The following is a 27,697-nucleotide window of genomic DNA, read 5'->3' as shown; positions in this document are numbered from 1 at the left end:
CAATTAAGTACGTAGAGCAAAAGAAACAGAGGTGGAGTTAATTTCATCCTCATCATGGTTTAAATCCTTTCATCACACCAAGATGCAAATTGCCCCCTCCCTGCTCATCTGTTTGGACGCCTGAAGAGAAGCGTAAGAAGCTGCCTTTTACAAAGACCATTGGTCTATCCAGTTCAGCATTGCTTGCACTGACTGGCAAAGACTCTCTGGGATTTCGGGGGGGGGGGGTTCTAGCCAACCTTACCTGGAGATGATGGGAATTGAGCCAGAGACCTTCTGCATGCAAACCAAATACTCTACCACCTGAGCTATGGCCCTTCCCTAGTAGAGCATGAGCGGGGAGCGTGCAAAAGGCTTGTGTGTGTTGCGTGCGGATGTTCCATGCATGGTGTGTGTATGTACGGAGGCCATTGGCCACATCCACTGCCAGCTTGTGGACTCAGGAGGGCTGGTCAAGGGCAAGTGCAGCTCTCAGACCAATCAAGGGTCGCCATCCCTGTGTGGCAATGGTGCCAATGATATGGTGCTTGTATACAGTACTTCTAAAAGGCTGCCAAGTGGCTGCCAATTAGCTACAGCCACAAGGTTCGAGGTGCTGGTCCTGGTGAACAAAGCCCTATACAACTTGGGACCAGGAGACCCCAAGGATTGTCCCATCCCCTAGATTTCCAACCAGTCGCTGGGCTCTGCAGGAGAGGGCATGCTGCAGACCTCTTCCTACCAGGAAGCCTGTTCTGCATGATGTCATGATCAAGCCTTTAGCGTAGTAGCACCTTCTCTTTGGAACTCTCCCTCCCATTGTATATCAGATAAGTTCCTTCTCTGCTGCCTCTTTAAGGAGCAACTAAAGACCTTCCACTTTTAACAAGCCTTCTTAAGTAATCTTTATCCTAGTTCAGGCATAGGCAAACTCGGTCCTCTAGATGTTTTGGGACTACAATTCCCATCATCCCTAGCTAACAGGACCAGTTGTCAAGGATGATGGAAATTGTAGTCCAAAACATCTGGAGGGCCGGAGTATATACATGTGTGTGTGTGTGTGTGTGTGTGTGTGTGTATGCTTTCTTCACACACACAGTAAGCCCGCAATCTATGTGCATTTAAATTGTGCACATTCAGCTTTTTTTTTGGTGACAAAAAAATGTAAAAATTAAAAAGGGGGTGGAGAGAGGGCAGGAGTCTGGGGCGGAAAGGCTTTGGTAATCCCTCCCACCATTGCACCTGTTGTCTTTTAACTGTACACAATTTTGGCTTTAGGTGCTATCCCTGGCTTAATGTTCACACCATTAAAAAAAAAAAGTCTATGTATATTTTAAAAAATGTTTTATTTTTGTAATTTTTAGAAGTAGTTTTCATATATGTAACTGTACGATATATGTTTTTATTTAGCTGCAATTCACTTCGGGGTTTCCCCCGCGGGAGTGATTCATAAATGAAAACTATTACTACCACTATGAATAATAATAATATTAGCTACTACAACTTACCCATCTCCGCCCTGCTCTCGAGATGAGCCAAGGGCCACATGGCCAGGTGCTAAGCTCCTTGATAGCTTGATCCCTCCTCCATGTGCTGTGTGATAAAGCTTTTCCATGGACCTCGCCTCTGGAGTCACGGCACATGCTTGGGCCATGGAATCTCGTGTGGCACACCCTCAAAAATGCACCTTGGCAACTTGAGAAAGAGACGCCTCTTCATCCTGTGAGGTTGGCCCTGTTGGGAACCAAGGGTGTCATTAAAATTAATTGCGAGTTTCAGAATGCTAATAACCCCGGCAGGTTTTTAAAAATAGTGACACCTGAAGGTCCGGCTGCACATTAGATACTCAGAAGGACGTACTGCTGCTCTGCTCCACTTGTCTGCTCCTCGCCCTGTATTCCTCCCATCGCTCCACACCTGATATACTTCCTTTGCACGGATTTCTTGAGGGATTAGCAGGCTGAGAGACGATCTTGGTGGAAGATGAATCACATGGACTCCATCTTCAAGAAGGTGAGCCCAGGAAAAGCAAGGCTGGAATGGATGAGAGATAACATGTTATCTGCCTGTTCACGTGTCTCTGGTGTGGATTAAAGGGGAAGACATAGAGAGACATGTATTTCTTTTAAATCTTTCCCCCTTTGAATAGAAAAGTTCCCTTCCACCCCAAGCTCTTAAAATCTTGACCTGAAAAGATGACTTCGGTGGAGCTTCCACGCAAAAATGATCTGCGGAGAGTTTTGCGAAATAATTTGCGGAAGGTGAACTTTAGCTGGTGTTGGACTGAGGCTAAAGAGACTTTGGGTTCAAATCCAAGTGGCAATCTGGCACACACTTACTCGGGAGTAATTCCCATTGAACTCGGTGGGGCTTGCTTATGAGAAAGACGCGTATAGGATTGCAATGTTAAGTCACAAAGCCCACTGGCGGTGCAATCCTAAGCATGTCTACTCAGAAGTAGGGCTCCAAGGATTTCATTGGGAGAGACTGTGGCCCCAATGCTTTTAGACCGATCACTGTTCTCCAATCTGCCTCCCAGGGTTGTTCTGGACTTCTGGGTGAAAATGTGGGCTAAAAATGTTACATATGATAGGCATCGTTGATGTTGGAAGAGATATAAAATAAATAAAGAGTGAAGTGATAACTCTGGAGAAATTGGGGCAGCATCTGATGAAATGAGAATGTGAACGTAAGGCTTAGGCCAGAGCTGTTCATCGAAACTGTATCTCAAATCTTCCCAAGAACAGTATGCTTGTACTAAGAGTGGTGCAGTCAATCCAGGACTTAATTTGGATGATCTTGCAGAATCTGAGTAGTGCCAATGATTGTTTTCATGTTCATCTGAGGTTGGCTAGGGTGGTTGTGGTGTGGCTGAACCCTTTTATAGTCTCGTATCCTGACTTCATGTTTTTAACACATGCTGGAGTGTGTGTTTTTTTATTGTTCTGTTATTGCTCTGGTTGTAAATCACTTTGGGACTTTTTGTAGTGAGAAGCTATATACAAATTTAATAAACTCAAACCTGCTTCAAAATGTGATAAGCCCTCCGTGATGCACGGGGGAGGGACTCTGATACACGTTTTGCTACGTTTTGCCCCAAAGTCCTGCCTTGATGATGCACCTGCATACCCAGGGAAGCTGGGCCAGTAAAAGGCACGGCTTATCATTGATCTTCAATGGGTGTGTTGTGACCTACAACTGAACTGTAGTCTACTCTAGAGGCGACATGCCAGTGATACCTTTTTAAGAGAAGGGAAAAGATGGCGATTAGGAGAAAGGGGAGGTGAAGAGAAAACTCAGCCATGAAGCTCATAGGGTGACGTCTGTCCAGTCATTCCCTCTCAGCCCAACCTACCTCACAGGGTTGTTGCAGGAATTAAATGAGGAGGTTATGCCACTTTCAGCTCCTTGGAGAAAAAGGTAGGATATAATAATAATAATAATAATAATAATAATAATAATAATAATAATGAGGCAGGAGATAAATGGGTGTATAGATTCTAGGTACATCCCATATGCACTTTATATCTCAGTATCTCATTTTATGATTATGCCCTGACTGGGACAATAAAAGGGTATTGCCACCACAGGAAACTGGAACTGCAACTGGGAAACACCAACAACCGTTTCTGTTATTTGCTCTCATTCAGACTTCACAAGCTTATCTAAAATATGGATGATGTTCTGTCAAGTGTTCTATAGGACTAGATCATTAAATAGGACTATAGCTATATCATTTTGGTGGTGGTGCTGTTGTTGTTGTGGGGAATTGCCCCAGGCCTCACACATGGAGGGGGGTCACATCAAAACTGACATTCAACATTAATAAGTAGGCATTAACCTATGGTAAACCTAGTAAAGGCCCACAGGGAAGCGGGGGCAAATGATATATAATGGCCCATAGGGATGCAACTACAAATTGTATTTGTTAGAATAGCCAAATCTCTTTTAAACTGGCATGATACATCAGAGACTAAAATTTTGATACTTCCTGCAGAGTTGTATGGACAAATTAATATTTTTGCTTAATTTTACTTAAGACTCCCTTTCCCTACAAGATGAAGAGGGGATTGTTCCGTTTTATTAACATGGAATTAATAGAAAATAAATCTTTTTTAAAAACTTGCTTTAAATGTGCAGATGGGGGCTTTAGAAACTTCCTCATCCTAATATGAGCCCCTATAATCCAAGAAAATATGGAGGGCACCAGAATGGCAAAGGCTGCTCTACAATATCTGTGTTATTTTAACCAGGTTCTGATTTGTCTTCCAACAGCAGAGAGAGGAGAGCTGCTAAGTGCTGGAAGCAGAGCCTTTATGGTGGCTGTGGAAATCCCCCTGAAATGAGAATTTCGGCTTCTTTAGTCACCTGCAGAAATGCCTGCAGGGTGCGGCCTTCCCCTCTGGCTTTTGGAGAGGCAGTTTAAGTATAGCTAGAACAATTCAGAAGGCCATTAATCCCTATCCCCCACTGCAAACAAGCCCAAGGATGGGTAAATGAAATAAACATATGTTATTCCACACTTAACTCCTTCCTGCTGTTTCCTGAGTGCCACACTTTTGTTTGTAATGTCCCCGGGGCAGAGACCTGCCCTCTTATGCTTTGCAAAACACCATGAATATGCCAAAGTGTTGTAGTGGTTTGCATGTGGGACTAGAGCCCTGCAGAGACCAAGGTTCAAATCTCTCACTCAGCCACGAAGCTGGACAGGTGGTTTTGGGCCAAGTCACCCACCCAACTCTCATCCTGACCTACCTCCCAGGGTTGTTGCGAGGAAAGCAAAGCAAAGGGAAGAGAGACATCTTACACCCGGCCTGAGCTCCTGAAGAAATAACCACCATATTAGTTTAGTTTTGTTTTTATGATTTTGTTCCTCAAAAAACAAAAAAAACAAAAACAAAAAAAAACACACACTGTATTTTTGCTTGCCTCTTTTGAGGGAAAGGAGCAGAAAGCTATGACGTACACAAAAAATGTCAGGGTTTCCAAGGTTTCGTGGGCTTAAAAAAAAAAGAAAAAGGCTATACTTCGAAAATTCCTGCAGCTCCCCCGCAAAAAAAAGAGGAATTTGGAAGGCAAGGCAGGTGCTTGAACTCCCTGGAGCAAATGCAGGAGTCCGTGTGGTGCAGTGGTTCGAGTGTTGGACTAGGACCTGGGTTCAAATCCTGGCGCGACCACCATAACAGGGTTGTTGTGGGGATCAACTGAGGAGAGGGAGAGCCATGCGCGCCACCTTGGAGAAAAAGGCGGAGTGTGAATGCAACCAATCAATAAAGATCACAAAGAGTTGAAGGATCCGATCCCGCGGCTGCAAAGCGCCAGCCAGTTCCCGTTTCGGTCGGGTTAAGGGAACAAGCGAAATCGAAACCGGAGGTGGAAGCGGCGGCCGGACAGTCTCTGCTCGTCGAGGAGCCGTGAGTCAGTCCGTCGGCCGCCCGGCTGGTCTCGGGATTGCAGGCGGAGCTCCGCCTCCTCCTCCGCCGGGCTTTCCCCCGTCACGGCGGGGACTGCTCCGCCAGTGGCTCCGGGTGCGAGTTCGGAGAGAGGTGGCCGTCCTGCCGGGCTCTGGCTGCTGCTGCCTTCCTTGCTCCCGGGGCGCCAACTCCGCAAAGGCGCTGGAGGCGAAGCTGGCTGCGCGGGACGCGACGCCGGGAAGCGGGGCAGAGATCGACGCCCGCCTCGTCGGAGAGCCCCCTCGGAGAGCCGAGGGAGAGAAAGCAAGTAAGCATCGGGGTCACCCACCCAAAGAAAGACGGCTGCTGCTGCTGCGCACTTTTGCTGAAAGGTTCCCCCGAGTTCCGCTTTCCGAATTTTCCATATTGAAATTAAATTAACCTGTTGCCCGTCCTGAGCTTCCGATACATAGCGAGATATATAGTGCTTTATAGACATCTCCCATTCAGTTTTAATATGAAAAGGGACCTGTGTTTTAAACTTCTGCAGCAGCTGCATGGTGATAGGAAGAAGGGGCACTTTCTCTTCCCATTTTACAGCTGGGAAACCGAGGCTGAGAGTGACTTGTCCGCGGGATAGCATGCCGAAAAGCACTGGGGTGATCCCTCTTCATTAAGAGGGCGTCTTTATTAAGGAGATGAATTTATGATGACAACATCCCATTCCCAAGTGCTGTGGTGCTTTTAAAAGCTTATAGAGACTTGGGCTGCAATCCTGTACACACTTAACCTGGGAGCAAGCCTTGTTGACCTCAATGGGTCTCGCTTCTGTGTAAGGCCAATTCCTTTTACCCAGAGTACCACATTCCCAGTCCAGCGACATGATATTCAGATAATTTTCCTTTGGAGATAATGGGGTTTCTGACCTTAAGTTAACCAGGCTGTAATTCTGTGCACCTTATATCTGGGTGTAAGTTCCTGTTGAGCTCAGTGGGGCTTGCTTCTGAGCAGACGTGCATGGGATTGCAGCTTCAAGTGGTTTTTAATTGGTAATGTGAATCTGGAAACTGTCTTGGCCAGAAGGCAAACTTGCATTACAAATGCCTCTTCAGTCTCTTGCATTGACAGCCCATCAGATAATTCACAGTGCGAGGGGATCTCAACTGTGATTTCATCCATCCCTGCAGAGGAAACGAATGCGAGTGTGTTTGGGAAGTCCCCATTCAAAGCTCCCCTCTGGCGATAAGCCTCTGGCGTGCAGCCTCAGACCCTCCCATGACAGCTAGGGGAATAATAAGGCTGACCTGCCTTATAGCATTGTTGGAAGGAATGGTATGTGTGAAGTGTTTTGGATACTCTAGGGAACTGCTAAGTACTGTTAAATTTGTTTAGGGTCAGAGTTTCAAAGCTTTTATATAAACCCTGCACAAATACCCCCTAGTAAATCAGTTTGTACCTGTAAAATGGAGTGTGTTTGTCTATATAAAATAGTTTTGTTTTTTTTTAATAGATAAGTTATTGCATTTTTAAATGCAAAAAATAAAAATAAAATAAAGGTATTTGGCAGCTGAATGAGTCCCCACCCCACTGCAAAAAAGGAAACACTTTCAATATATCTGAGGCTAGTGAAGAAATTGAACATAGAAATTATTTGTGATTTTAAAAGTGGCAGCGGCTCAGGTTAAGTGTGATTGAGATAGAAGGTCTTTATCCATGCAGATTATTGTGTCAGGACATATTCCTGCAGCTCCTGTACCCAAATCCCATTGTCTTAAAGCCTTAGACCATTGAAACTTATCTTAAGAGTGCAATGCATTGGGTGCCAATCAGGGCTAGTCCTACTCAGAGTAGATCCACTGAAATGATGAAGCCAAAGTTAGCAATGTCCATAGATGTCAGTGTTTCCCTATTGCCCGTTGTTACATCAAACATGCCAGTGGATCATTATTTAAAATACGTCAGCTTGGTACCATTTGCCGAATGGTTGGAGCCAGGTTAAATGAGTTTAACTTGAAATCAGTGGGATAAGTTAGTTATGGCTTAACTTAGCTCCCACTGAAATTAACAGGCCTCAAAGTACATGCAGCTAACTTAAGTCTGGATCCGACCCTATGAGCTTGGTGATGATGCCATTGATGTACTCTAATAATGTAAGCAAAAAGGAATGTTTTCCTGCCCTGAGGAGGCTGCAGTATTTCAATAGTGGGAGAGATGACAGTTGAGAACTAAGGGGTTAAGCCAGAGGTTTTGTGGGAAAGAAAGGAAGGTCTGGAGGAAGAAAGAGAATGTTTTGGACTAAAACTCGCATCAGCCCCAGCAAACATGGTCACCCATTGTCAGGAATTTTGGGAGCTGCGGTTCATAACAGTATGGTATAGTGGTTAGTGTGTTGGACCTTTGGCCAGTCACTGACTCTCAGCCTAACCTACCTCAGAGGGCTGTTGTGAAGATAAAATAGAGAGCAGGGAAAACCATGTATACCACGGCGAGCTCCTTTGGAGGTGGGATATAAATGTGACGATTATAATAGCAACAGTAACATATTCTGGCTATTCCTGACTTTGGTGTTTTGAAAGGAGATGCCAATATTGAGTTAAATTCAAACGTGCTTATACTTGGAGAAGACCCCTTGAAGTCAGTGGGGTTTCAGCTAGCCATTACTAAAATCAACCCATTGTTTGTACAGTGGTACCTCAGGTTAAGTACTTAATTCGTTCCGGAGGTCCGTACTTAACCTGAAACTGTTCTTAACCTGAAGCACCACTTTAGCTAATGGGGCCTCCTGCTGCTGCTGTGCCACCGGAGCCCGATTTCTGTTCTCATCTTGAAGCAAAGTTCTTAACCTGAAGCACTATTTCTGGGTTAGCGAAGTCTGCGACCTGAAGCGTATGTAACCTGAGGTACCACTGTGTGTTAAAACTATGGATGGAGAATAGCAAGCAAGAGAAATGTGATTAGCACTTGTCATGTCACTTGGGCAGTTGTTGAGCACGTAAAAAACTAGTATGCGGAAGTTGCCATAGTTCCTTTTTCTACTTTTCATTGTTGCTGGGCTCTCCCGGCGCGAGACTTTGCATCATCTCGAGCGAAGGGGCAGCCATGAGCAGAAGCAGTGGTTCTCTTGAGTGAACACGAAAGTGAAAGGGAGCCTTCTTGATTTCATTGGGTCACCCCCTGAGGAAATTTCACTGGGGATTTCTCTGCTCTTTCTTTTAAGACTTACAGGAGGGTGGCAAATGGTGTCTAGGCTTGGTGCCTCTGCCCTTTGAGGAGAGCTCAGTGATAGGACACGCGTTTTGTGTGCAGAAGGTCCCTGGGGTCTCTGCTTAAATGGAGCTGGGAAAGAGGCCCCTGTCAGGGGCAGCCAAAGCTTCGCCCTTCAGATGTTGCTATACTACAACTCCCATCATCCCTGAGCATTGGGACTGATAGGTGTTGTAGTCCATCAACACTATATTCGCTCTCCCTAGCACCACTTTGGGGGTTTTGAGAGCTGCTTAACCGTCAAGAGCGGAGGGGCAGTGCTAGGCGAGATGGGCCAACTTCTTCCGTCTTCGTTCACATGCCCAGCTTGGAAACACGACTGGCATCCCCTGAAAGCCACTGCCTTCCCCTTTGGGGTGGAGAGGGTGAAAATATGCTGCCAACCGCAGTTCCCAATGTCATGTCTGTCTGGATGCTCCTGACCTGACTCACCTGCAGTCTGTTTTGTTTACCTGATAGCAGCACGTTGCATGAATCAGATTTGTGGAGAGAAATGTAGTAAGCTGGGGAAAGGAAACAGGCCCGCCTCAAAATTAGGTCATGTTTCTGCCCAATGGGGACATGGGCAGGTGTCCTTGTCCCAGATAAAGGATTGCTTGCTTACGCCTCCTCTTAATAGCTTTGCTGGTCAGCTACTCCAGAGTTATCTGGAATGCCACCTTAATGGGAACCTGCAACGTTTCTAACCCATCACGTGGGGAGCATTCCCTGTGTGGCACTTGGGCAAGGTCTTCTTGGCCAATCCCAATGTGACAACAAGTGGCTTCCCCAAGCTAGCGTCCCTCCAGGGGACTTAGCACTTTGTCGGTACTTTGTTGTGCAAGAGGCTCAAAGGGTCAGCTGCCCTGCAGGTTGCCTGGAATAATCTCTCTGGCCTCCTCCCTATGTCCTGGCAAAGCTCCTTTCCTGGAAAATGTGCCACGCACATACTCAGAAAGATTGCCTTGTGAATTTCTTTAGTGGTGTTGCTTCAGAGTCTGCGTGGGACCATCATCACTGCTAGGAATGGGAAACAACAGCCACAGGCCTTTCCCCACCAAGAAAATTAAAATCTGGTCCTGATACAACCTACATACAAAGCAAAAGTGCCTTGAAGGGGTATGTACACTGGAATCAGGGGCTCTCCAGATGTTGCTAGACTACAATTCCCATCATCCCTGACCATTTGCTGTGCTAGTCGGGGCTGATGGGAGTTGGAGTCCAGCAACACCTGGAGGGCCACATGTTCCTTACCCTTGTGTGACTCTGCTTATTTAAACTGCTTTACCTAGTCATTCCCTTTCCTCTGGGAATTCTGGGAGTTGTAGTTTTGTGCATTCAGGTAGGTAGCTATGTTGGTTTGACGCAGTCAAAATGAATAAAAAATAGTCCAGTAGCACCTTAGAGATCAACTAGGTTTGTTCTTGTATAAGCTTTTGTGTGCATCTGAAGAAGTATGCATGCACACGAAAGCTTATACCTGGAACAAACTTGGTTGGTCTCTAAGGTGCTACTGGACTATTTTTTAACTTTTTATTAGTTTTGTGCAGTGAGGCTAAGGAGCTCAGGAACAGCAGTTGCAAATATTTACAAGGCGTGCATGTGTGCGTTCAAAGAGTCCATTATCACCCTATGAAGATAAAGGGAAAGGGTGTTTGGGATATTTAGGGGTTCTTGAAGACAGGGTGGAGTATCTAATTCACTCAAAGGTGATGGCTGTTTTAGGTCACCTTTTGATGAGAGGGGCGTGGTCCACCATGCCAGGTTTCACTGCCTGTCTCACCACAAGGTTGTTGATCTGAAATTGCTGAATCTACAATGCAGAGTATTCCAGATCTTCCAGAGCTGGTTTAATGTGTGAATAGAACGAAGGGGCAGATTCACGCAACTTTCGTATCCACTGTTGGATGATTCATTGTATTGTTGTTTTAGGCAATCCATGCATAATAGTATATGCTCTAGAATTTGATATAAATTTGGCAAGCCCCAAAACCCATGTTTCCCAGGGTTGTGTGGGCATGCAATTCTGATAAAGGTTGAACTCTTCTTGTGATGTTGTTCTGCCTGAAACTCCACTGTGCTCTGCATAATCTGCTGGGGTTTTTTGTGTGGAAAAAAATCACTTGGGTGGCTCCATCCTAAGGTCTATCTTGTCTATGGATGGAGATGTGTAGAGAACCTTTATGCTAACACTGATTGTGGGAACCTGTGTCAGGAGTGTATGCTAGACAAGCGCTTGAGTTGCTGTTTTGTTCTGTAGATCGGGGTATGCAGTGTGGTGCCCTCCAGATATTGTGGACTACAACTCCCGTCATTGCTGATGGTTGGCTATGTTGGTTGGGGCTGATGGAAGTTGTAGTCCAGTTGCTACACAAACTCTGCAGCAATTGTAGCTCTCTTGGCTGTAAGGAAGCGTGTCAAATGATCAGATATATCATTTTGTGAGAGTTTCTTTCGGAATTAAGGGATTTATGAGCTTTTCCTGCTTGTTAGGAATACATATTTTTCAGAGGACAGGGCTTATATGCCCTAAATACTACAGTGCTAAAGGTTTTGTATTAAAAAGGCCAACTTGGTGAATACACTCGAAGTCAAATAGGGTGTCAAGTGTGGGGCAGGTAAAAACTTGGCTCTGCTGGAAGGGGGTTTGCAAGCCCCACCAACCTGGTGACCAGCAAAGTGTTGCCTAAGATTCTGCTGTGAAAGAAAGTAATGAAGATCAGCTGACTGTCGGGTCTTCAGAGGCCCTGTCTTGCACAGTGCTTTGGAAGGGCAAAAAAGGACAGCTGATGTCATTGTGATGTCAGGTGATTGGCAGGTGGATGGCTGCTTGCTCACTTGTTGAACCTTGATGGATGGGGGAGATAACAATCTGGCCTGCTGGCCAGATGCTTTCCCCCCTCCCATGCTGTGCTAGAGATTTAGTCTGCCAGTGTGAAACTTTGCTTCCCGGACCAGTGATCCAAACTGTAAAAGGAGAAAAATAAATAAAATGAAACCCATGTGAAAAACCCAGGGCTTTCCATCCTTGGAATACTGGGTGGAAGCAACAACTGGGGATGGGGGTAAAGGGAGGTATCTATTTACAGTACTGAATTGGAAAGCATTGCTGTGGAAGAATCCCCTTTGCAAGAGCTCGATCTACTTTCCTATACCATCATGGAAACAATTATATCCTTTTAAAAGAACACTGATAAGCCTCACAATACAGCCATTTGAGTGCAGGCAGCAGGAAACCTAGGAGATGTTGACCCTGGTAATCTAAAAAAAACAACAACATTAAGATGGGGACATTTCTGGCTGTTTCTGGTAAAAGGACGAAAGTATCCTATCTTGTGGTCTGTTTTAAAATAATATAAGATGGATCAAATCACACTTTTCAGCTAGTGAGTGGCTCTCCCTTTCCCCAGTTCATATTATGGCTGTGGACCAGCATGTTCAGCCCTACCTCTTCTCCTTTCTTTTAATTTCATACTGGAGGATTGCAATCTGCAGATGGCCCTGATCCTTTTTGCAAAGTTGCTGCAAGGTCCGCAGCCTCCTGACGTGGTCCTTTAACATAGATCCCGATGGGTGTGTTTTCCACGTACCCTGTTTGAAAACATTTGCCAGAAGGCTTCCACAGCTATGTTCTGAGAAGGATGAAGATAAGGATCTTGGCCAAGGATGATAACTAAGCATGCCACTCTGACGAGGCACGCAGGGCTGCCTGATGGCTGCAGCAGATCAGGTGTCACCCGTCCAACCTTGGGAGGAGTTAATTGATCTCTCTGTGTCACTGTCCGGTTTTTCCTTCTTGTCATATGTAGACACTAGCGGCTTGTGTTCAGCAAGCCAGGTGAGTCAAGAGGCACTTGTCTTCATCTAGAAGAAAGGTAGGCATACTTTTTGCATTGTATTTGAAAGGGATGGGTAGACAGGGTGAAATTTAGACCGCTTTCAAAGGATGGTCCATCTCCAGTCCTGTCTGAGATGGTCCGATCGTCTTAAAAGCATGAGAAAATATAGCAAGCTGGCTGGATCAGGCCATTGAGTCCAGCATCCTGTTCTCACAATTGCTACTAGGTGGTCAGAGGAAGCAAGGCTTCTGAATACCATTTTCTGAAAACCACAGGAGGAGAGAGTTCTCTTGTGTTCATGTTCTGCTCCTTGGTTTCCCACAGGCATCTGGTTGGTCATGGTGAGAACAGGATGCTGGACTAGATGGGTGATTGGCCTGCTCCAGCAGACTCATTTTACATTCTTATGTGGGAATGCCTGCGAGCTGGACATGGGTGCAACTGTACTCTGCTCACCTGTGATTTCCAGCAGCTGGTATTCAGAGCCACGGTGCATCTTACAGAGGAGGTAGAACATAGTCATTGGGCCCAGGGCTGGGCAATATATAGATATATGGTCCAAAACCGGTTTGAAGTCCATATCGTGATATCGGTTTCGACTTGGCAATATATCGCAAATCACGATGCGTGTTAGGGCTGTGCGATCTATCATCCAAAACTGGTTGAAAGTCCATATCATGATACAGTGGTACCTCAGATTAAGTACTTAATTCATTCCGGCGGTCCATACTTAACCTGAAACTGTTCTTAACCTGAAGCACCACTTTAGCTAATGGGGCCTCCTGCTGCTGCCGTGCCGCCGAAGCATAATTTCAGTTATCATCCTGAAGCAAAGTTCTTAACCTGAAGCACTATTTCTGGGTTAGCGGAGTCTGTAACCTGAAGTGTATGTAACCTGAAGGGTATTGAACCCGAGGTACCACTGTATTGGTTTCATAATTTCTGGCTTGGCGGTGTATTGTGAATCATGACACGTGTGTGTGTGTGCGCGCACGCACTATGCAAAAATCACAATGGGGGGAAAACCGTGAAGCCAGACAATGCCTCTACATAGCTCCATCCTTATGATGATATATCAGTACATCGCAATGTTTGGCTGGTGATATATCACAAAGTTGCAAATCAGATATCACTCAGCCCTCATCATAGCTAGTAGCTGTTAACAGCCTCTTCTTCCACAAAACTTAGCATGTGTCATCTTTCAGACAGGAAACACCCCCCACCCTTTTCTCAGGACTTCTCTGTTTCTTCCTATGAGTTCAGGGCCAAATCATCTCATGAGAATGAGGCTCTTCTCCAGTGGTGTGTGCTATTCCTTAGAAGTTCTGTGTTGCCTAAATAAAAACAAAGGAGATACGTTCCTCTTTGCCTCTGTGCAAAAGGTGCTAAAAGGTAGTCTGGCTTGACTTGTGCTTTTTAATAAAACACCGGAGGATAAATATGCTTCTGAAGCCAAAAAATTTGCTCAAGCCCCAGTTTCCTTCTTACCAATGTCTATGGCGATATGTTATGTGTTGGGGAATTTCCAGTCACCTGATGGTCTAAAATAATGCAATCCTTGTTTTTCCAGGTTTTTAAGGAGTGTGTTGTGAATAGAAAGGTTCCTTCTGATTGTGGACTGGAAAGTGCTTTTAGTTGGCATGTCAGTTTTGGATTCCTGTAAGTTCCCCTCCCCAATCCTCTTACTGAAACTATGTCAAGAATCACGTAGAAAACAAAACAGCAACAAGCTGGAAGCAAAACAATGGGAGGGGTGCCATTTCAACTGATCACTGTATAGTTGCAGAATGTTTTTGGTAGCTTCCTGTAATGTGGAGTCTTGCAGGGTTTTTTCTTTTTCTTTTTAATGTTGCACCACATATTGCTGGAATGCAAAAAAAATTAGAAAGACAAATTGCGTAATGACTATCCTGTTACAGCCATTGCAGCACATTCTTTGATTGTCCTGGTGGGGAACGTGACTTTGGTCACAGCTAGGGACACAATCCAGACTGAGCTCCAGCCTGGGTTTCCTTGTAATGCATAGGAAGGATTGTGATACCTCTCAGATTCCAGATCTTTACTCCAAATGGTAGCACTTCTGCTGATGGGATATTACATATTCTCAGCCCAAAGCAGTATCTCTCACTCTCTGTTTTCTTTTAAACTGGGAAATCATTATGCTTCCACCAGATATCATGGACATAGCTAATATGGCTGTGGTGCATGGATTGCAGCAGCTGGAATGTGATGGCATGGGCACTCATTGGCTAGTTCCTGTGGCGTGATGAACCACACCTGCCACACAGCCTGCGTAATTCCTATGCATTGCCCACATCAATTTCTTTGCTGGATGAGTGCTCCTTTCATCAAATGCATTTTAAAAAACAGAAAGGGGGGGGGGAAGGATGGGGATCTAGGCAGGTTTCAACCAATGAGTGAAGGAGATGGCCTGGGGCTGCCCCAGCCTGCAGCATTTCCCTGGTAGATTCCCCACCCTCTGCTGCTACACTTGAGCAGCCACTGTCACAGGCAGCCCATACACTCTTCTCTAGTACATATAGGGCCAAAGTCACCTTTTTGAGGCCTGCTGGAAGGTGCAGGGGTGGGGAAAAGGGCAGGGCAGAGTCTCCTCCAGCTGCTGCAGAAGGCATGACTTCTCTTGCAGAAGGAGGAGGGCAGCTGAAGGGAAAGCCCCACAGCAGGGGCCATCCGTGCTGTCCAGAATTACACCAGAGATAGGGAACTCCCACCACCTCTGACCATTGGCCAGACTTGCTGAGGCTGATGGGCATTGAAGTCCAGCAACCTCTGGCAGCCTGCAGGTCCACCAGCCTTGAAGCACACAGTGATATCCCTCCTTCCCTGTACTTGTAAGCCCAGTCAGCAAAGCGTGCACCTCAGCTCCACTGACCCAAGCACATTGCATTCGCTGCTGCAGGCTTGGATCCTTCGCTCTCTTCCAATCTGTTGTGTCAGAGAGCACTGCCTTTCCATCACATTAGTCCAAAAGGGCCCTGTGGCCTTCAGATGTTGTTGGAGTCCAAACCCCAGCAGCATAGCCAATGGTCAGGGATGATGGGCATTCGTCAGGCAACCTCTGGAGGGCCACAGATTCCCCATACTTACAGCAGTATCGGTACAGCTGGCAGTTAAATCTCCTTTTGGCCGTCCTCTGAAAAAGACCATGTTAAGTCCCATTGATTTCAGCAGTGCTTAATGCACAGTTAACATGCAAGGCCGGTGGGACTTAAAAACATGTGTAACCTTGGCCCACTGTAAGAATTCCTTATGGCCATCTGCCAGCTTGCCCAGTTGCTTTAACTGGGGCTTGCAATCTGATCCAAGACATGTTTCTTTGAAAGTAGGCCTTGCTGAGTTCAATGAACTTGCTTCACAGCCGCTCCATATACTCTAAACACACATAAAACATGTAGCTTTCTGCAGAGAATCCTGGGAGTGGTAATTTGCTAAGGCCATTGGGTGATGTAGCTCTGTGAGGAATAAACTACAGTTCCCATGATTCATTGGGAGAAACCATGTGCTTTAAATGTGTGTTACATGTGTAGCATGGATGTGACCTAAATATATATAGGATCCCTGCCTTATGCCTGTTTAAATTCGCAAGGTTGTGGCCTAAAGTATGCAGACTCCATACTCCCCCGTCAGTGTTAAGATATGCGTGTTCTAACTGCAGATGCCCAAAAACTTCCTAAGTTGAAATCATTTTGCTTTCGTCTTTAACTAACTGTGAAATCTTATTCTGCTCTTTCTTTGTGTGTGGTTTGCAGGTAGAATAAGCGGAAGAGGGAAAACCGTGATGGAGTATATGAGCACCGACAGTGACCATAAGCAGGAGATTGACTTATTGCTAACAGACTTAAATATGTCTGAAGTGATCGACATCATGGAGAACCTTTACCCAAATGGAGACCTTGCCGTTTACGAAGACAGCCTCCTTGCCCTGTGTCCAGAGACGAACAAGAATGAGGAGCGCGCTGAATCCTTACTGTTCAGCGGAAGGGAAGTTTCGGTGTTGTCGTCCGTCAAGTATGGGACCGTGGAAGACTTGCTGGCTTTTGCAAACCAAGTGTCCAACACTGCCAAGCAGTTTTGCCGGCCCAGAAGACAAGAGTCTGGAATCATATTAAACATGGTACGTTCTTTTCTTTGAAATGCCCGTCTGCCGTTGGCCTGCGCTTGATTCAGAGGCAGTAAGCCCATTCCCATTTGCTGGGAATCGCAAATGGAGAGGATGCTGTTGCTTATGGGAAGCCCCAAAGAAGAAAATGAGTGTGTCTGGTTGGCCACTGTGGGAACAGGATGCTGGACTAGCTGGTCCTGATCCAGCAGACTCCTCTTGTCCTCCAGTTGCTGTTGAAGGCTGTGGGATGTGCTGGTAAAAAAAATGGGCTTCAAGTTAGGGTCTCCAAGATAGACACCGGCCTGTGGATTGGATGACCTAGATGCACAAAATGCAACATGCATAGACTAAAATCATACAGAGTCAGATCACTAGTCCATCTCACAGCGGGTTTCAAACAGGACTCAGGGCTTTTGTCTGCAAAGCATGTCCAGAAGCTACAGCTCTTCCCCAAACCTTGTCAGTTATTGGATTTTACTGAAGAAATGGACCACGCAGTTTTGATTTTTTTTTTTCATGTGTAAGCTGCATACAAACGTTACAGCCCTTCCTAGGGATAGAGCCTGTGCGCCAAGTGTGTGGTAGGGACAACAGGTGTGATCGCACTCCCCTCCATGAGATGAACTGGATTGGGGGACAAGTATCCCCGATCTGTTTCATGCTTCAAGCTGCAATAGAAATTGACAATATTTTCCAGTTGCATAGCCAGATCTTAATCCTGTAATAGAGAGGAGGCCTTATTAAACAACTGAAAGAACATTGCTGTGAGCTTGGGCAGTCAGATAGAACTGAATGGGTCTTCCCAGCTGTTTTGGAATGTTTTTTTTATTGCCTTCTTTGCAATATGGACAGTGTGACTTTATGTCAACAGCTCTGACTCTTGTGAACCAAGCCTGCCCACCCAAGGGGATGGGAGGGTATCCTGACGCAACAACAGTTTCATGGCTCTTGAAGTTGCATAGTGTGGAGGAGCTGGGAGACATAAATGTTGTGCAGAAGGCAGCTGCTGCAGCAGAGCTAAGGTGCTAAGGCCCGTGTTAGATCCTGCAAGCAGCTTAGCTTTAAAATGCATATTGTGGTTTGAATATGATGTCATCAATTGATTAATTAATATGTCTTGGTTGCCTGGATAGAGGATGGTGATGTTTGCATGTGTGCAGAAGCTAGCCCACTGCAAATGGGTAAGATTTTAATAATAATAATAATAATAATAATAATAATAATAATAATAATAATAAATAAATAAATCTATTATTTCTACCCCACCCATCTGGCTGGGTTTCCCCAGCCACTCTGGGCAGCTTTCAACAGAACACTAAAAACAGAATAAATCATAAAACATTAAAAACTTTCCTAAACAGGGCTGCCTTCAGATGTCTTCTAAACGTCAGATAGTTGTTTGATTCTTTGACATCTGATGGAAGGGCGTTCCACAGGGCAGGCGCCACTACCGAGAAGGCCCTCTGCCTGGTTCCCTGTAACTTGGCTTCTCGCAGGGAGGGAACCACCAGAAGGCCCTCGGAGCTGGACCTCAGTGTCCGGGCAGAACAATGGGGGTGGAGACACTCCTTCAGGTATATTCGTTGCTTTGCCCACTCTTGGCCCTGCCCCCCCGGCAAGGCCCCCCAAGAAAGGAATGTGGCCCCAGGCTCACAAAGCTTCCCCACCTCTGATCTAAACAAACAGCTGACTAAACGTCGCGGCTCTACTTTTAACTGTGAGAAGCTCAAACTCTCGCCTTGCGCTGTTTGAGAACCTTGCAAACGTAGTGCTTTTGCCGGCCAGCTTTGCTTGTGGTTTCAAAGTACCATTCAAACCCGCATGATGCAATGAGGCATTATATCTCTCTGCTTATCTTCTCTGAATATTTTGGGAAAGTGCTTCTTTCCCCCTCCCCTGTACCGCCTTTGAGGGTAGGAAGTGTCAAAAACTGTTTGCTTACCTTCTCTAACCAAACCCACAGCTTTGTGGAGCAAGAGGCGGCCAGGTTCCAGGAATGAACAAACAAATCAGCAGATGGACTCATTACGCAAATCCCTCAGCCAGGTTGCTGTTGCCAGAGAGTAAGGTGCAACTGAGTCTTTATGGGAGGCTAATCGCTCACTGGAATTATGAATATTTCCAGAGTGAACTGAATACTTCACGTGCCATTCCCATTTGATTGGTCTACATAAAGGCTGCTCCTTCCCTTGTGCCACAAGTCTTCTTTGTGCTGTGAAGAAGGAATCAGGCAAAGTTAGCTTCCCAGAATGTGAAGGCTTCTCACTCGGGGGGGTTGGACTAGATGACCCTTGGGGTCCCTTCCAACTCTTCTATAATTCTATGCTTGGCACACAGAAGGTCCCAAGCTCAACCCCAGGCAACTTCCATTTAAAAGGTCTCATGAAGTGTTGTGTGTTCAGGGACAGTGAGACTGGAGAACCATGGCAAGAACAGATAGCATTGGACAAGGTGGGATCAGTCAGTCTGATTCTGGGAGGGCAATACATATCTCCAAAAACCAGATATATCTTTCTCTGGCGAGTTTCTCATGAAAAAAAAAAAAGCCTCCTTTAATTTCCCCTCATCTTATTATTTTTTCTATAGATCAGTCCGAAAAATGGGCGCTATCAAATTGACTCCGATGTGCTCCTGTTTCCATGGAAGCTAACCTATAGAAATATCGGGACTGACTTTATTCCACGGGGAGCTTTTGGGAAAGTCTACTTGGCACAAGATACAGAAACCAAAAAGCGCATGGCTTGCAAACTGGTACGTTCCTAGGGTTCCCTTTCCAAGGGTCTGTTATGTGCTGGGTCTGTACTGCTATTAGATGGACTTTCTGCCTTTCATTTAATGTAGTGATAAGTGGGGGGAGGGGGATATTGTTGCTTTTATGATGAAGGAAATATCTGTCCAGATGTCATGGGCTGTAGCCTGTGCTGATTCCAGACCCACTTAAATGAATGAGTGTGGCTAACTTGGGGCCTATTAATTTCAATGGGTCTTCTCTGAGTAGATAGCACCCAAGATCTCCAGGGTGCACATGGTGCACTCTGAGATGTGAATGGAGCTCAATGCAAGCAAGGTCTTTGCCCTGTTGTCTGACACTTTGGGATATGTGCATTAAGGGGAGGCATTAATTGGTGACAAATGGTGAAGATAATTATTTAGATGCATGATGATTATGGGAACCCAGGGTGGGTCTGGTCTGTGCCCACCTTCAAAGGCATTATATAAATTCCATGTTTTTACAGTAGCCCTATCCCAATGGATTTCTATTTTGAGTGCTTTCCTCAGGGCTTGCTGGGCTTGCTCATATGTCATCACAAAACAACTGCTCAGACCATCAGTCTCCAGTTCTGCTTGCCACCCTCAAGCCAAGCATTCCATCAACCAGTGGGGAGGCTGATGAGCGAAGTCCCATCTGCCTCTTCCAACTCACAGCTGGGACACGGTGGTGGTAGTGGTCATCGTCCCTGCAGTTGTGTTGAGATTTGGGGATGCTGTGTGGTAAACATTTCCAATCCCTTTCCTGCTGAGGAAGCCTGCAGTGTTCTTTTGGGTAACAAAGGTACTCAAAGCAGCTGCCCAAGTGTTTCAGCCCGGACACTGAGGTCCAGTGCCGAGGGCCTTCTGGCAGTTCCCTCACTGCGAGAAGTGAGGTTACAGGGAATCAGGCAGAGGGCCTTCTCGGTAGTGGTGCCTGCCCTGTGGAACATCCTCTCATCAGATGTCAAGGAAATAAACAACTATTTGACTTTTAGAAGACATCTGAAGGCAGCTCTGTTTAGGGAAGCTTTTAATGTTTGATGTTTTATTATGCTTTGAATTCTGTTGGGAGCTGCCCAGAGTGGCTGGGGTATAAATTGTTGTTGTTGTTTATTTCCAAAGCAAGCCCCATTCTGGGTCCAGGATGTGGGTGCTGGACATTAGGCATGCTCAACACACCTCGTCCACACAGCAGCAAAGCAACCCTCCATTCAACTCCCTTGCCCTTCCTCAATTAGTTCACTGTTTCCTGAGCCTTTTGTATTCCCTACCACCTTCCTTCCCTTTGTAATAGTAAGCTCAGAGCATTGAGACAATGATCTCCAGAGCATTATGTGTTTCAGTTCATGAACCGTGGAGCTTTGCTCTGCCTGCTTTACTTAATCTGCCTCCATTTTGGCCCCTAAGGTCCCAGTGGAACAGTTCAAGCCATCGGACGTTGAGATCCAGGCCTGCTTTCGCCATGAGAATATTGCCGAACTTTACGGAGCCATCTTGTGGGACGAGACAATCCACCTCTTCATGGAGGCAGGAGAAGGAGGCTCTGTCCTGGAGAAGGTGGAAAGCTGTGGGCCTCTAAGAGAATTCGAGATCATTTGGGTGACAAAGCATATCCTCAAGGGACTTGAGTTTCTTCACTCGAAAGGAGTTATACATCAAGATATAAAACGTAGGTTACAATTCACAGCTGTGCCCTCCCCTTACACCACTTGCACCGTGTAGTGTCCAAACCTTCAATTTAAAAGCTGTGGCCCTTGGAATGTGGTTGGACTCCAGCTCCCATCAGCCTCTGTGAGTTTGGCCAATGGTCAGAGATGATGGGAGTTGTAGTCCAGCAACACCTGAAGGAGCACAGGATTATAGCTTGTCCTTATGTGCAACACCCATGATTTATAAATTGGGCTCAAGATAATCCTGGAAGTTCCTTGGAAGACCTGGAGGTTGTCAGTGAGATTTGTATGTTTATCTTAAGTAAATGTTTATGCCTGTGATTTCTGTTCATTCGGATCTGGGAGAGTCCTTTGAGAGAATGTTAGGAAGATAAAGAAATAAAAGCCGCAGCTGTAAAAAGCATGCCAAAGCCAAACAGGCATAAGGATGACTTCCTACAGTCTGTTCACAAGCCTTCTAAAATAACCACCATAAATGAAGCCCGTGATCCTTCTGAGGAAGGCAGGTTTTGCATCTGTTAATAAGCAGAATAATAAATAGTTCTCCAATGAACCTCAGTAAGAAGGATATACAGAATGAGGCAGATGGTCAGTAATGGCATTTTAGGAGCAGTTTCCCCTGTGTAAACAGAGTATCTAGAATATGCCTCAGAGGTCACCTACTGTGGTTCTTGGAGCACCTTTGGCAGTCAAGCCAAGATTGGAAGTGGTCCTTACTGCACAGTCCTGGGCATGTCTGTTCAGAAATAAGTCCCATGAAATCCATGTATAGGATTGCTGCCTTAATATGTGGAAAGCAACTACTTTCCCTCTTTAGATGTACATCCTTATTACTTATTTCTTAACAGGAAAAACATGTTCCATATTCCTTGATAGCATTTGCATGCAGCCTGCTAGCAACAACAACAATTTGCAATAACAATGCACAACATTAAAATTCACTTTGAAACTATAAAACCATTGAACACAGCATCGGACTCCAGCAGCAGAGAAATAAAACCAATTGATCAAGCCCCAGGGTAGTGGAGCCAAAAATACCCTTATTTATTTATTTTGCTTGTCGTAGCCAAACAGGTTATGCAGCAGAAGCTCCCTTGAGTTTGTGATTGCTGTGTTATGAAGGCCAGGATGCCCAAGGAGAGGGGGAAAGCCTTTCTTATTCTTCTCTACATCTATAGCTTTAGGCCAGGATTTGTACAAAGAGCCTCATTAAGAGAGGTGTGTCCGGCTGAAATGCCATGAAGTCTGGTGTCTTTGGGGACTCCTGTCTCCAATCTTGCTCAGTTTATTGCTGTCAAAGGCTTCAGCTTCCAGACTTCCTCAACCTTAGCCTGCCAGATGCTTTGAGACTACAATTCCCATCATCCCTGACCACTGGTCCTGCTGGGATCATGGGAGTTGTAGGCCAAAAACATCTGGAGGGCTGAGGTTAAGGAAGCCTGAACTAAACCAAAAGGATTTCCCCTTTCCCACAGCCTCCTGTACATTTACACATGGGCTCTTGCAAAAATATTATTAATAATAATATAGGTAGTGGTAATAAGAATAGTAAATAGCATTCTTAGCTATTAAAGATACCTAGGGGATAATGATATTTTGCATTTAATTTTAGTATTCAAAGCCCCTTGCGTACATTTCCTTAGTAAACCTTACACCCAACCCTGTAAGGTAGGCCAGTATTTACTATTGCTGTATTGCAGGGGGATGACGAGGAAAACCACCTTCAAGTTGTTTAGTTCTGCTGGGGAGAAAAATACAGTGCATATTGTCCTCCGTTTTGCTCCCTGCACCTCAAGCAGATGTTGAGACTTCCAGGTCCCTAACAATCCCTTGTTTGTTCTCCTTCTGTTTCTAGCCAGCAACATTGTTTTCATGTCAACCAAAGCAGTCCTGGTGGACTTCGGTCTGAGCGTTCAAATGACGGAAGATGTTTTCTATCCCAAAGACCTCCGAGGAACAGAGGTAAGAACCATTTGCAAGAAGGGAGCCTTGCTGCTATTTCTCTCATGTCATTGTAATGAAAGCTGAATGGGAAAGAGCTGCCACAAGGGCGGCGGCAGCGGGGTCATAGTCCCATTGGAAGATCTGTTGGGAGCTCGTGCAGGAGAACACTCAACCGTATCTCCTTTTTGATGTGCTCATGAAAACGAACAAATACTTGATTTGCACCGTCTAAGTTTAAAAATAGGCAAAAGTAATGGTAAAAAAAAAGCCTGGAAGGATTTAGTGCTAAATGATAGTTTGGGGTGGGGGCAGGGAAACTGGGCTTTTTTAAGTTACATCCCATCATTCCAATTGTTGGCTCAGTTCAGATGTAATGCCAAACTGTGGTTTGGCGCTACATGAATGAGCCCTCCTCACTTTGCTCTTTCCTGGGCGCCCACTGTCTTTTTTTGTTAGCAGGCCATAGTTTGACAGATGGTTTTGCCTCCAAGGCGAAATGGGAAACCCACTTCAAACCCATCAGCCCTTGCAAGTGTGGCCAGGGATGATGGGAACTGTAGTTTGGCATCATCTGGAGGACCAAAATAATTCCCCCACACCTATGCTAGAAGGGGTGGGGGAAATAAAACCACTTCCCTGTTGCCCAATCTTTCTAGCTGTTAAGACTGTCAAGATTCAAGACTGGAGCTAATTTTCCCTCTGGCTTCCGTTTGCAGATTTACATGAGCCCAGAAGTGATCCTTTGCCGAGGCCACACTACAAAAGCCGACATCTATAGCCTGGGAGCAACAATCATCCACATGCAGACTGGCATCCCGCCCTGGGTGAATCGCTATCCCCGTGCGGCGTACCCCTCCTACCTCTACATAGTAAGCATGGGCTTTGGCTGCATGGGCACATCTCCCTTTCTGATAGCACCTGCCTTATTTTTAGGCTTGTTGACTTCCTATAGACACCTGGTTGGCCACTGCAGGAAACAGGGTACTCCCTTAATTAGCATAGGGAGCTGCCTTAGACCATGTCATTGGTCCATCTAGCTTAGAACTGTCCGCTCAGCCTGGCAGCGGCTTTCCAGGGTGTCGGGCAGGGGAAGGTCTCTCCCACCGCCCGCTACCTGGCTCTTTTGACTGCAGATGCGAAGGGTTGATTTTGGGACTTTCTGCATACGCTCCATGCGCCCCACCGCTGAGCCTGATCCAGAAATGCTCGTTTTGCAATGCTCTTGAGGGCAAAACTACAAGCTGAGTCACCCTGAGCAGCTGCCAGGCCCAGAGTGGCAACACAGTGAGCACCACAGATAGGTATTTTCCTACCCCACTCGGAATGAATTCTCACTGGGACACAAAGCAGGCATGTTATGTTTGAGATCTGAAACCAGATTTCCAAGTTTAACTTAAAAGAAGCTACAAGAGACTCGGATTAGAGCAGCAGCTGTTGTGTGTGTTTGTGTGTTCACACCATTTCCCCAAGCTATATACCGTATTTTTTGCTCTATAGAACACACCCGACCATAGGACACACCTTGTTTTAGACGGGGAGAACAAGAAAAAAAAATCTCCCCCTCTCTGCTCAGCGCCCCTTCAGCGAAGTGGCAGGAGAAACGGAGCCCCTTCCATTTCTCCTCCTGCTTGGCTGAAGGGGCGCTGCACAGCTCTCCCTCTCTGCTAAAGCCAAGAGAGTCTTGCTCTCCCGGCTTCAGCAAAAGGAACCCGAAGCCTGCGGTGTGCAGCGGGAACTCACGCTGCACTCTGAAGGCTTTAGGCAGCTATCCCTGAAGCCTGAAGAGTGAGAGGGGTCGGTGCACACTAACCCCTCTCACTCTCCAGGCTTCAGCGAAAGCAACATGAAGCCTCTGGAGCATGGAGGGAGTGCTCCCTCTGCGCTTTGGAGGCTTTGTGTTGCTATCGCTGAAGCCAAGGAGCCTGCATTCTCTCCATAGGATGCACACACATTTCCCCTTAATTTTTGGAGGGGGAAAAGTGTGTCCTATAGAGCAAAAAATACGGTAACTGCCCATCCCCCTGCTATTAGCCTCACCAAGCAATGTGGGTGGAAGGATACAAATACCTGTTGTCTCCACATACCCAGGAGCAGGCTGAGGGGTGGTTTCATTTGGCAAAGTGGCATGAAAGGAAAGAGTTAGACTCTCACTCAGGACCCAAACTGGAGCTTGCTCCATCAGCTATTATTAATATATTTCTAAGAATGCTTGTGTGTCTTCTGTATTGCCCCCGTCCCCAAAGTGTGACAAACCTGCAGGATCTGGACAGCACTTCAGATTGCAGGTGGGGGCTCACATGGTTAAACACTTGTCTGTCGGCAGGGGATCCTGCACACAGAAAAATCGAAAGTTAGCGGAGCATTTGGGTTATGAGCTCTGTCGTCTGAAGTGGTACAGCCACAGCAGAGGTTTAGTACCTCAACCAGAACAAAGCCCCAGATGTGCATTTCCACAGTTGCATCGCTCACTCCCAAGTCTATTTTTTCCTTTTCGTTTGGACCTTCTTGCTGTTTGAACTTGGTAAACTTCCATGGGATTGTGGAAGTATGAACAACAAGGGGAATGATTCCGTTTCTTTCTCTCTGATCTGAGTGGGAGGGAGGTGGAAACTGCAAGCTGTGAAGTTCACAGGCAGAATGTGAACTTGGCAGAGGAACTTTAGGGCGATGATCTCAGGCCCCCGTGACTGTCCCATGGTTTTAGGCCTTGCAAACTGGAGCCATTGTGTGCAGGTGTGCTTTTTAAAGCAGATTTTCTTCAAGCCAGTAGCTGAGTGGTAGATCATCTGGCTTGGATGCAGAAGTTCCCAGGTTCAGTCCCTAACATATCAAGGGGGGGGGGGGAGAAAGTTCTTGCTTGGAAACCTGGAGAGCTGCTGGCAGTCACTGTAGGCAGTGCTGAGCTGGCAGGTCCCCATGACCCAATTCAGTATAAGGCAGCTCCTTACACTCCTGTGTTTACATGGTGACCTTGATGTCCCAAGCCTCTTCACAGTGCCAACCAGTGTGTCACATTGCCAGCACACAAACTGATGTTTGCCGAAACCGAATCGATGCTCCGTTTTGGATCATCCCCCAGTTGCTCTGTGTTCGTTGGCCCAGATAGCGGAGCGAGGATCTCCGACCTTTGAATGAACTCTAAGCCGGTTTGTTAGGGTTTGCTGTTCCGCTGTGAAACTGGCTCTGTTTCCAGCTTTGCCGTGGTTCTCCACGGTGGCGGTAGAGTGGCAGTTTTCCAAAGCATGAGTCAGGGTGAGGAAATTCCTAGGGCGGTAGCCTTAGGATAGAAAGGAGCCTCTCCGAAGCTGTTTTTCTCTCTTGGTGAGCTTTGTGCTAAAAGCCACCGTTTTTTCTTCCCTCCCGATAGATCCACAAGCAAGCGCCGCCTCTGGAAGACATTGCTGAGGACTGCAGTGCGGGCATGAGAAGGTTGCTGGAAGCTTCTCTGGAAAGGAACCCAAACCAAAGACCCTCTGCCACAGAACTGCTTAAGCATGAGGCCTTGCACCCGCCTCCGGAGGAACAGCCTCGGTGTCAGAGCCTGGACTCGGCACTCTTCGAGAGGAAAAGGCTGATGACCAGGGAGGACCTGGAGCTGCCAGAAAACATTGCTGGTACAAAACCAATCCTCCTACATCTGCCCTCTGGGTCTGGCTGGACTCCAGCACCCATCAGCCAGTGGCCAAGGATGATGGGTATCATAGTCCAATAACCTCCGGAGGGCCACAGGTTCCCCATCCCTGCTCTAACAGAAGGGGACAGGGGTATGGGACTGAGCCTGTGCCAGGCAGGAGCACTTTGTCAGGTCACAGGTCAAGGTGGAAGCAGCAGGTGAAGGGAATGAGATGAACGTGGGAGACTGATATAGACTCTTGTCAGCGTATTTGTCTGGAGGATGGAGTGCACAGCTGCTCCTATCCCAAAGGCTCGACATGGACCTATCCCTGCTCTAGTCTTTTCCAGGTGGAAGCTTTGCTTACAGCAAGGTTGAAGTTTAAGGGCTTGTGGTCAAAGTCTTAGGATGACGTCAGGCTAAGGTTCCCGTTCATTTCAGAAATCTCCTTAGCGTCCCAGTGGAACGAGGCTTTAGCTTCAGTGCAGCAGATTCCTGGAAAATCAGTTCAATGACAAGCTCACACAAGTCATCCAGGAAGCTCTTGGGGAAAAAAAAAAGTATTTTGGAGCTCCAAGAATTGTGAAATACTTTTCTCCAGTATTTTGAGTACAGTATTAGGTTTGTTTTTTTGTTTTTGTTTTAAGAAACAGGACGTGTTGAGGGAAAACAACAGCAATGCAAATCAGAGTTAAAACAACATACAATTTTTAAAAATGCGATTTCTCAAATTTTGTGTTGTTTTTTTAAAAACACATGAGTATGGGATTACCTGCATCCGACCTTTTCAAACAGCAATAGGCAAAATCATGTCTGACTGTCCAGAGATGTCCCACCCACATCCTGCTACTAGACCCTTTCTAAGATGATTGCTAAAACTTACCTTGTGTGGTTGGGGACAATATCCTAGCCCTTTAACAGTGCAGTCCCATGCATGTTTACTCAGAACTAAGTCCTGCTTTGCTCCATGGGGCTTGCAACTGTGTACATGTGTTTAGAATGGAAGCGGTAACCTTTTATATGTCACCTGTCCCATCAGTGGAGCACCACTACTTTTTGAGCTTGCAGCAATAGGTAACTAAGCTGCAGCACAGGCAGAGCAAGGGTTTGACAGACATTTGCATTAATGATGCCTGATTTTC

The 27,697-nt window shown here is 46.2% G+C and overlaps 1 protein-coding gene across 7 annotated transcripts; it reads left to right on the top strand.

Moving 5' to 3' along the window:
* The first annotated feature begins 1,783 nt into the window (after positions 1–1,783).
* MAP3K8 (mitogen-activated protein kinase kinase kinase 8) lies at positions 1,784–27,697 on the top strand. 7 transcript variants are annotated; one of them, XM_081882556.1, is made up of 8 exons: positions 1,784–1,992; positions 14,025–14,113; positions 16,225–16,589; positions 19,164–19,328; positions 20,736–20,997; positions 22,854–22,960; positions 23,659–23,811; positions 26,310–27,693. In XM_081882556.1, exons 2-8 carry the CDS (start codon positions 14,095–14,097, stop codon positions 26,652–26,654), a joined length of 1,416 nt encoding a protein of 471 aa, XP_081738682.1. In that variant the 5' UTR covers positions 1,784–1,992; positions 14,025–14,094; the 3' UTR covers positions 26,655–27,693. The 7 variants fall into 7 exon arrangements, with proteins under 7 accessions (XP_081738682.1, XP_081738685.1, XP_081738681.1 ...); XM_081882555.1 differs by lacking the exon at positions 1,784–1,992 and adding an exon at positions 3,382–3,399; XM_081882558.1 differs by lacking the exon at positions 1,784–1,992 and adding an exon at positions 5,655–5,700.

The sequence above is a fragment of the Podarcis melisellensis genome (genome assembly GCF_964234715.1).
Source record: "Podarcis melisellensis genome assembly, chromosome: 12".
Taxonomy (NCBI): domain Eukaryota; kingdom Metazoa; phylum Chordata; class Lepidosauria; order Squamata; family Lacertidae; genus Podarcis; species Podarcis melisellensis.
Note: the sequence above shows the minus strand (reverse complement) of the source record. Positions and strands in the feature narration are given on the sequence as shown.